Source organism: Chelon labrosus (assembly GCF_963514085.1).
Source record: "Chelon labrosus genome assembly, chromosome: 15".
NCBI classification, from domain to species: domain Eukaryota; kingdom Metazoa; phylum Chordata; class Actinopteri; order Mugiliformes; family Mugilidae; genus Chelon; species Chelon labrosus.
In genome coordinates this window covers 7,055,536-7,066,406 of record NC_140348.1, presented here as the reverse complement: position 1 = coordinate 7,066,406, position 10,871 = coordinate 7,055,536, and the positions used below count along the sequence as shown (strand labels likewise).

At 39.6% G+C, this 10,871-nt stretch overlaps 1 protein-coding gene across 1 annotated transcript; it reads right to left on the bottom strand.

Annotated features, from left to right (window-relative positions):
• Positions 1-319: 319 nt before the first annotated feature.
• Positions 320-7,742, bottom strand: mdh1ab (malate dehydrogenase 1Ab, NAD (soluble)). Its single transcript, XM_084561269.1, has 9 exons — positions 6,502-7,742; positions 5,937-6,035; positions 5,446-5,542; positions 3,625-3,800; positions 3,015-3,137; positions 2,753-2,929; positions 1,677-1,790; positions 1,048-1,137; positions 320-833 (listed from the first exon to the last, which is right to left on the bottom strand). The coding sequence occupies exons 1-9, from the start codon at positions 6,502-6,504 to the stop codon at positions 711-713; spliced, it is 1,002 nt and encodes a 333-aa protein (XP_084417395.1). The 5' UTR covers positions 6,505-7,742; the 3' UTR covers positions 320-710.
• Positions 7,743-10,871: the final 3,129 nt, after the last annotated feature.

Here is a 10,871-nt window from a genome sequence, read left to right as displayed (position 1 = left end):
AATTACTTGCAGATGTTACATAATTATTCCCGAAGCTGCCAGAAAAGTGAGGAAATACTGCCTCTGCCTGGTAACACTGTGTCACTTACAGTCTCTCACTCTCAAGGCTGGACACTGCAGGTATATATAAAATAAATATTTCTGTAAGACATAATTCTATGTATCCTATTATTCTATCACAGGGTTGACACAGAAGAACATTCACACCTAAAGCCACTTGACCTCACATGCACACCATTTCACTGTAAAAGGAAATGCAAGCAAACACATGAACATCAATATAAAAATATTTGCAATTACATTGGAAATCAGAAGCTGCTACTTTTTATTTTTTTTTATTGTTGTTTCAGCTTTGAAGCTATCCATCCAGTGCTTGAGGACTTAGTGCATCACTGACTATATGTAACAACCATCCATTCACTGACCCCCAGAGAAAATAAAATTGGAAAATAGCTGGTAACAAAATTTATGGACTTTCAGTATACTTCTGGGGGAGTTATGCTTGCACGTCTCCTTGTCTAGTTCTGATCCACAGCATTTCAATGCACAAGTTTAATTCCACCTTAACACTCATAAACACTGACTCAGTCCTCTCTCACACATACAGTAATGCAGGGTAACTCAAGGGTTTTTAGAGTGCTTTATCACAGGCGTGAGTCTGGAGTTTTGGGGCTATCTAAGTGCTGGTGTGGTGGCCCAGCAGGGTCTAGTCATACTCCCAAGAAAGACACAGCTGTGTCTCTTTCCTCTATCAGCTCCGCAGCTGTGGCTTCCATCTTTGACCGGGAAAAGTCGTTGATGGCCAGACCGTCCACAATCTTCCAGGTCTTGTTCTGAGGGAAAAGTGCACCTTCTTTAGTTTTGTATTTCGACACATACAGTTACTAAAATACTTTGAGAAACTAAAAGTTTCCACGGATGAAACCAGATTTGTTCACTGTTCTAGACTTAAACAAACACAATTGTCATTTATTGCTAGTTATGAACTACACTGACAACACTGTAAATGCTGACGGAGCAGTGAAAATGGGATTAGAAGAGTCTTACCTGAATCTGGACAGGGAATGAGTAGATGAGGTCTTCTGGGACTCCATAAGAGTTGCCAGAGGAGTAAACACCCATAGAGATGAACTCACCCTAAAATATACAGGAAAAACTGGTTTAGACATATACAGTATCCCATCAGACTCAAGGTTAAAAATGAAAACTATTGGTCAGAAATCAAAGTAAAAAGACTTTCTTCTGCTACAAAAAAAGATCATCAAATATAAATGAGGACAAAATGTACCATTATGTCATTATCTCACTTGGTAGCTGCAAATTCCTGGGGTCAGATACGTAGAAGTCTGTAGATTGACGACTAAACCTCAGGAATATGTGTTATCACTCTGTAATTTGTGAAATTGTTTTCGAAGTATCACATTTAACCACTGAAAGATGCAGACAGACTTAATCAGCTCTGAATAAAAATCACTCAACTTGAGGTCTCTGAACATTGAAAAATATGTTAAAATCCCTTGTAATTTAATTTTTAATAAGCCTTAGATGTCTAATTTAAATTGCTTGGTACGGTGATGGCAAAAGATCTGATGCATACAGTCTCTCGATGTGTTTTTATAGGCAACTTTACCTTATCTCATTTTCTTAACTGTAAAGTAACTGAACATGGCGTTTACCTCTGGGGTGCCTGACCAGATATCTCTCATGTGGTCACAGATGGCCTTGGCTGCCGACATGGCACTGGACAGCTTCCTGGCCTTGATGACTGCAGCGCCTCTCTGCTGCACTGTCTGCAGTATAAGAACATGGACCATGAAAAAGGCAGTCAACTAGATGAGAAGAACTGAGATTAAATGAGACATAGATTAAATGCATTGTGCAGCCAGTTTTGGCTTTGCATGTTAAAATTGTAGGTTTATTCTGGGATACTGAAACAGTTAATCATTTTTTGATGCCTACGACCATGATCAGTGTTACTAGAGTGTTACCAATCGTTGGTTGTTTTCTGGTGCTGGGCTGTCACCAAGCATCAGTGGACCTAGTTTTCACAGTGTGTCTTGCACAGTAGGGACTAGTCAGAGCCAATCCAGTACATTGACTTGACGGCGGGGTGCATTGGCGAGACAGAGAGAGCACTCTGACTGGCTGATCAGCTTAGCGAATCACAGCATGAGAAGAGAAACAAACACGACATCTTATCTGAACATTCAAATACAAAAACATTTTAACAACAACATGATAATCTAGAATTAACTAAGAGTAGATCAACTGATCAGCATGATTCAGGAGAGGTCAGGGGTGTCAACGTGCGTTTTACAGAATGACCATAATGTTTACCCCGGAATCAAACTTGTCAAGTTGCGTACTTGGTATTGATATATGCCCCAGCTCTGCACGGTGGTTTGTCACTCTTCCTAGCTTCCTTGCCACGCAGCTAATAGTAGTTGTTCTGGTATTGAGGGTTATTTTTTTCTCCTGGAGGTCCAGACTGTCTGTGGATGGTGGTTGGTTGAAGTCTTTGTGGTGTGTTAAAGTGCAACTTTTTGGTCCAGGCAGACAATGTAAGGTGATGTCACACTCGGCCTTCGTCGTCAGTTTTTTGTGTCCCTGCCTTTACACTTAATTTTTTATACATTTTTTATTTATAAAATACATCATGTATTTTTTTTTTATAGAATATGCATTCCATTCCATTATATAAGTGCGTTTCTATACTATAGCCGCTTTAATTTTTATCTTGCCACGAACTTACAGAAATAAAATCGCCTTTGAGCCAAGCATCATCCTTGACTGCATCGAAGCAGGCGAGCTCACTTCCAGACATGTTGACCAAGCAGTGGTGCACATCTGGGTACTGGGTGGAGGAGTGGTTGCCCCAGATGATCACATTCTTCACTTGAGTTGCGGGAACACCGCAGCGCATCGCCACCTACAGGACAATGAAATTTAGAAATGAAATTTAGGTTTCATAATAGGCTAAGAAGAAGAAATGAACAGAACTTAAAGGAATGTACCTGGGAGCGAGCCCTGTTATGGTCCAGACGGGTGAGGCAGGAGAAGTTCTCTTTGGGGATGGAGGGAGCAGACTTGGCTGCAATCAGACAGTTGGTGTTGGCAGGGTTTCCCACAACCAGAACCTGAAAACATACCACACATTAAAATACATTCTCAGTGACTCATCAGACTTAACGCTGTGCAAACAAATTCATTTAACAGATTAATTACAGCTCACAGCCAGTCCCTGCCCAGTTTCTAAGCATTATGTCACTATAGGTTTTATATTTTATTCTCAGTGGAGTGGAGCAATTCTGTTGTTAAAAATGCAAAATTATAACATAAGGTATCACAGAAGGAAAAAAACAAAAACAAACTATCTCTAAACGTCTCAAAACAATGGGAATCAAGCCAGGGCAACTACAACAACTTTCTTTGGATATAAATTTTCCAAAACCAGGCTAGTTTCACCCAACAATTCAATTTTATTTATATAGCGCCAGTAACAACTTTCTTGCTGTTAAAAGGGATTTTTAACAGCACAAAACTTTGAGCAGAACAGAACTCAGAGTTACATAAAAAAAATAAACAACCTATTACATGTAGAAAATTAAATCTGCATGTCAATACCTTCACCGTCTTCTTGGCATACTTCTCCAGGGCGGTTCCCTGGCTCTTGAAGATGGCCACGTTTGCTTTGAGCAGGTCCTTCCTCTCCATGCCGTCCTTCCTGGGCATAGAGCCCACCAAGATGGCGGCATCCAGGTCCTTGAAGGCGACCTCTTCCTTGTCAGTGGGCACAACCTCTGCACAAGGAGAAAATGAATTACTCTTGTGTTTTCATACCTTATTCCTTTACAGTTTTCACCATGCATGTCTTAACGATACAAAGTTAGTTTCACTGTTTTGGCTATAATTTTGCCAACTTTACCAGATTTGTTTTAGTTTCAGTTTTTTGATCACTGATTAGCACATTTGGTACAGCGACTGGTCCCATTCTGACTATTTCACTCAAATCAAGTAGGTTGATAGTGGGTATACAGTATGTGCTAGATGATTATCGTGTTCAGGTCAACACTAGCCGAAAACTTTTAATAGATTCCCTAAAACTGCAGCAATAAAAGTACATGCCTTTTACTATCCGACTTTGCATCTTAAACATTTTTAAACCAAACTATATTTGTTTTGTACTTTCCAAACCATGTACTGTTCTGAGAAACCATACTGCATGTATCCCATGTGAGGCCAGTATTGTATTCGGCCAGACGCCTCTCAATGCGTGATGCGTTGTCTTTGCACTGCATTTGGTTAATACAGGGGCCTCTCACAGCCCCCGTCAAAACAAAGCAAAGGACAACACCATGTCAAAGGAAAAATTCCAGGTCACAATGGAGATGGCACATAATGGCACCTCACGAGTGACATTGTAACTGGTCGTGACGGCAGTTACAATGATGACACCCACAAAATAAAACTTGTAGAAACCAGAGTCCATATTTATCAAGGGTCTCAGAAAAGAAAAACTAGCTCAAACTGGATATTTGATGTCGATATATTGATATGGATATTTGCTCTTTGGCAAAAACAGACACATTTTTTTAAACTAGGAAACTGTATCTGTATCCCCAACATTAGGAGAGTTGCATAGCTGTCTAAACTTCTTATTAGTTCCCGGCAGCAGGTGAACTATAGCCTGGGATGTGTATAAATATTTTTAAAAAACAATTCAGTGTTGATTTTAAATAATGGTAATTTTTGTCAGTACAAACTGTGCCACAAATATTAACACTCAACTTTGAAATCAATATACAGCTGTTGTAAGATGGCCGACTGTAACTGCACAATTTTCACATAATGGTGCGAATTCATTGATTTTGCTCGCACCAAATGCTTATGTAATCTGTGATGTTGTGGACATACAGTTGAGGTGACTACCTGGTCATTTATGGTCACATTAAAGAAGACGTCTGATAAAATAAACACAAGTTAAAATACTGTTGAATTAGGATCTGAAAGTGCAGAAAGGGCATGCATATAGTCGGTAAAGTAAAAGTAAAGCACAGCAATCCCTGTCTTTGACCTCAGAATTAGAGCTCCCAAAAAAAACTTTAATATTAACTTAACAGAAAATCCTAGCCTTATTATTTAGCAAAACTAAAGAGGTATTAATGTAATTTTCAATTCATATCATTTGTTGTAGTGCATCTGTAGACACGTACATTCGCTTGCACACATATGCCATCATTAAAAAGAAATACACAGATTTTGAACTTGAATACTAATGATTCCATTTAATAAAAAATACGATTTTAATGTTTCAATGTGTTCAAATAAGTTCTATAAAAACATCCGATTTCAAAGTAAAAGCTACATTTTTAAAGAATAACTATAATATTTGATGCCAGTGTTATTATATCAATCACTTCATTACACACATAGTTAAATGATTACCTCTCAGAAGTGGGAGGGCGCAGTCCTGCAGCTCCATGACAACACCTTCCAGGACTGGCAACATGGGAGCGATGTCCAAAAGGATCAAGATGATTGGCTGCCAGAAGAACGAATGATAATTGTATAAGATGAATGAAACACAAGGAGCGGAATTCTACTAAAGTCACATGTATCATGACCAGTCAATGGAAGTTGCCAGTGGAACGGAGTGTGAATGCCTAAGCCGTGCTGACTATGGCTTGTGCCAAATGGATCAAGTGGTTTTAAAGTTGGCCTAAGACTCTTGGCACATTTCATTGACTTCAAGGACAACCCTGGCCGCTCCAAGGCCACATGGACGAGCAGCTGCAATCTGATCAATTCCCACAGGGACGACATCTATTCAGGGTCACCCCATAACTCAAATTTGACACTTGTGGCTCTCAGTATCCTACACGTCTTGTGACAAAGCCTAATGAGATAACAGAGTTGAGACAAAGCCCTTCTTGTACCTGATCTTTGCCGAAGACATCTCCCTTGGCAATGCTGAACAACAAGGAATAGGCAATCTGCCCAGCAGCGCCGGTCACCAGAACTCTAATAGGCTCAGCCTGCAAGACACAAGGCAAAGGAGACTGCTGTTAGTGCTATTAGCATTGATTTCACTAAGAAAGTGACAGTTTAATTGTCCCAGTACACATGTGCTGGGTATCTATTCTTGTCAACAGGATTTACTAAAGCAGGAGGTCAGTTCAAAAATAGACACACTGCTTTCCATTACATAACAAAACCAGGATATACTTAGATTATCAAGTTCATCGCCATATTTAACAATAGCTACTCAAATCACAAAGATACCTGAGTAGAAGTTGATTACTAAAGCGTTACATGAATAAAACACCAGGAAGTTAATAAAATAAACGTAAAAGTCCTCGGGGCCGTTATGCAGCGAGGCAGAAGAAAAGTTTCGCTAAGATTATTATCCATTTCACACATTTCGCATATCTTTGTGAACTTATTATTATTACCTACAAGTTTATAAAAATAATAATGGCTAGATTTGCTCGCTCTACTCACCATTTTAACACGACAGTCAGAACTGCACACTCTCTCTCACTTCTTGCTAAAGCCGGAGGTCACTCCTATTTAAGTCCTCAGCAGATCACGACACTTGTAACAGTCATACGGCACAAAGAGCATGCAGGTAATTGTAGTTTTAAAGCCATCAAGTAGTACTTTATTGAATCAAATCTTCACAATTTAGACAGCCAATTGCCGAATAAGACCTCATTGTCCGCTAAAACACACCTATTCTGTAAAAACTTGTTTTATAGAATATCGCCAAATAATGAGTTAGCTAGTTAGCACACTCATTCAATACAGCATCGCTAAAGAGCTAACTGGTTAGCATAGTCTTCATAGTAGCGCTTGTAGTTGCTTAGCGACCTGACTGTAGCAGTAGAGCGCAGCTAGCTAGCTACTACTTTAGCTTAGAAACATCGTTAGACTCGTTAGAAAGATACACAGAACATGTGTAACTTGGTTCTGCAGAATTATAGCGTTTACATATCTTTCCGTGTGAAACGAATCTGGTTAAACATAAACGTTTTCCCTGACAAATAGCTTGTTCATTTCGGATAGTGCTAGCTAATTACCTGGAACGAACAGCGTTTAACTGCGTTCACATGCCAACCTCAAGCCGACTGTAGTAACCTTGCTAAATGTAATTGTTTACAGTGAAACCCATGTGCTGGGGTTTGCAGTTTCTGCCTGATATAGACTGAAGTCGAGCATCTAAAGAGGGAGCACAGAAACTTTTGCTGACTTGGACAGTGGGATAATCAAGGTAAGTTATATATCTATTTCTTCTGCGTCCTACTCCATGTTTCCCTAATTGTACCTGTAAATGTCTCACTGCAAAATGGTATAATGTTTCTTCAAGTTTTAGCAGTCGGACACAGGCTTTATGCTTTTCTTGATTTTTACATGGACCTAACTATGTTTCCCTCTCAAGTTCACAACTTTTTTTTTCAAATAAAACAAAATATCACACAGAGTTCTTAAACCACAAGACACAAAATCCGTTGGCTTTCATGAGATTTTGATGTGTTCTCAAAGCGGTCTCCTCATGTGGTGTTCTTAAGCAAGAGAGCTGTAAAGTGTTTCCTTCTGCTATTATGGTTTAAGTTGAGAGGACCCCTGTAGAGGCCTAGTGTTACATGAGCGTGGCCATCAATATTTCATAGCCTCATTACAGGGTCATTACATGACTTGAACACAAAGCAGATGAGACAGTGTTACACCTGGCTGGCACATTACCATAATCTGTTTCACACTAGCTTAGCTTGGCTGCATCTCTGTGTGCTCTCTTGTGGCAGATTTTCATATTATGGCTAGATTATTTATTTTTATGATTACATGTAGATGACTAATATCTTCCTCTTTCCTACTAAAACTATCGGCACAAAATGATCCAGAGCCGTTGCTGATTCTCCGTCCAAAACTGCCCTTTCTTTTTGTGTCTCCATCTGCCAGTGACGGGCTGACGCGTTCACTTCCCTTCTCAAATGGCTCTGTCTTTGATGGCCCGATTCAGAGGTGTTTGAAGCAGCTGCTGCAGCCTGGCAGTGTTTCCCTCAGCTCCATTTACGTTTTTTTTTTACCCCTCTGCATGACATGTACTTGTGTCTGTCATAAGTGTTGGTATGGAGCAAACAGGTGCTCACAGCTATCAGTGGCATTATTATTTAGGCAGCAAGTGAACATTTTGTCCTGAAAGTTGATGTGTTAGAAGCTGTAAAAATGAGAGTGGATAGAGTGGGTCAGATCATCTCCAACTACAGCTCCTGCTGGCTGTTATCGGTCTGCAGTAATCAGTAAAATCAGTGAACTGGTACCAGGGTCATGGGTGACCAGGCCTCATTCATATACATGGGGAGCAAAGCCTGGTCTGTGTGGTCTGATCTAATAGACAAGCTACCATAGCTCAGATTGCTGAAAAAGTTAATGCTGGTTTTGATTAAAAAAAAAAAAAAAAAGTGTCATAACACACAGTACATCCCAGTTGGTTTTGTATGGAACTGTGTAGCCAATCAGGGTGGCCACGCAGACACCTGTCCACTATATAAAGCATCTACAATGGAAGAAAATCTGATGTTCTGATGAATCTTTTTTTGATGCGTCGCGAACGTGGGGGGCATCAGGATGCACTATGCAAATAAGGCAAGCTGGCTGAGGTAGTGTGATGCTTTAATCAAAGTTCTGCTAGGAGATCTCACCAAATACCGCCTACACCCTCTCATGGAAACAATATTTCCATATGACAGTAGCCTCTCTAAACACATTAATGCACTCTGTCACAAAGCAACAATGGTTTGAGGATCACAACATCCAGTTCAAGGTGTTGGCTTGGCTTCCAAATTCCCTAGATCTTCATCCAGTGGAGAATCTGTGGGATGTGCTAGACAAGTCTGAAGTCCGATCTATGGAGGCCCCACCTCTCAACTTGCACATTGTGACATTGTGACAAAGACATGCTTTGCTGTCTTTTTCTGCTCTGCAGAGTCTTTCATGTTTCCTTGACTTCATTTTTTACATTTAAAAGTCGCAGATTTGCTATTTCGTTTTTTGTTTCCAGCAGCAACTGGCATCTGTTTACAACAAAAACAAGCCCAATGCCTTAGATCGAGGACAGACAACATAGTGGCACAATTTACACCTAATCTATGTATTTCTATAATGAATGATGGTGAGAACAGTGCAAAATGAACAATAAGAGGAGTAAATGTTTGGATTAAATTCATCGATCAGAGGTACAGTAAGCCCTAAATAAATGAAAATATGTTGCTGGTTGTGTAAATAGTAAACTTTGTGCCACAAAAAAAAAATATATATATATAAAGTATTATTATGTAGCATCTTACTGAGTTGCCTCCAAGTGCCCAAACATCTATTAATTATGCTAAAATGTAAATCATAAGTTTATGAATATAAAGTTTAAATGATGAGCCATAATAACAACTAAGACTCTGCAGGAATAAACAAAGAATCCTGCCCTAAGACCTGCACAAAGCAGAATATTATTAGCTGTGCCATTGTAAAATGAATATTAAGTTCAAGGCTCTGGGAAAAGTTCTTGAATAAAATACTAGAATCAATTTGCAAACCAAATGCTCTAACTCTTTGAGAGATTGATCCAAAGGAGTAAAAGTTTTCTGACCCAAAACTCAGAAACGATGCCACCTGCCAGAAATGAGATAGTAAAAGTAATATTACAGACAGTGAAACAGTGAGCCTTTTGAAATAAAGAAATATTGATTAATATAGCTTTTTAAATGGCCTGGAATTCAATTTTATCTTCATGACTTTATTATTGTTATTATAATATTATTATTTAATTGATTATGTTTTATTCTGTTATACTAGGGGCTTTTTCAGCAGTTGAGCTACAGTAGTTCATCTGTTGGAATTGTAGCCAACTTTTTGTCCCCATGCCCATTACTGCACCTTGGTTGTCCATGACCCTGTCGCTGGTTCACTGATTTTCCGTCCTTGGAAGACTTTTGATAGGTACTACTGACCACTGGAGACTGGAAGCACCTCACATGAGCTGCAGTTTTGGAAATGCTCTGATCCAGTCGTCTAGCCATGACAGTTTGGCTTATGTCAAAGTCGCTCAAATCTTTCTCTTCATTTTTCCTGCTTCTAACATCAACTTTGAGGATAAAATATTAACTTTCTCCATAATATATTCCACCCTGTGGTGCCGTAATAACAAATTAAGCACTGTTCACCTGTTATGTCATAATGTTATGACTAATTAGTGTAGTTTCATTTGGTTGTTTTTGCACTGTGGCACGGTATACATCTCTGTTTACCTGGCCTGAAATGTCAAATCCTCTGGATATGGAAGTACAGACCCACTAAAACCTAAAACAACCCAAAGTTTTTATGAGCTTTTATGAAAATTTAGAAAAACTAAATCTGTTGTTTTGCTGTCACTGTTATTTGACAATGCAGAGACTGCTGTTTATTTTCCTCTGCGGCAATCTCCACAGTCACGTTGACATGAGGGGATTAGACCTACTTTGTCTTCGTAAAAAAGAAATCAGAGTGAAACCAAAAACAGCAGCGGCACACACACGATAATATCTGGTGCCAGTTTGCACGCTGGCCTGATCCTCTGTGTGTGTGCTGTGAAAACAATCAGCATTCTGGGTGTTTTATCCTGCCCATCAGGCGAAACCTGGAGCCCCACAGAAGTGACGGGAGTGGGCAAAGTTCATGTAAATGTGCTCAGCGATACTTGAATTGTATGCACATACATGTCCACACATACTATATGCACTCTCTGAGCTATGAAAATCTTGATAAATGCCTGAGAGCATGTCCTTCGTCCACTCCATCTCCTCCTCTTTTTGTTCCCTCATCCTTTCACCTCCCTCATC

Excerpts from the sequence above, each read along its gene's own strand:
- mdh1ab (XM_084561269.1), bottom strand. Across the intron at positions 3,138-3,624 it reads ATGCCAAGAAGACGGTGAAG|GTTCTGGTTGTGGGAAACCC; the intron begins GTATTGACATGC and ends GTATGTTTTCAG. Across the intron at positions 1,791-2,752 it reads TCAAAGGCGATTTTATTTCT|ACAGTGCAGCAGAGAGGCGC; the intron begins GTAAGTTCGTGG and ends CTTATACTGCAG.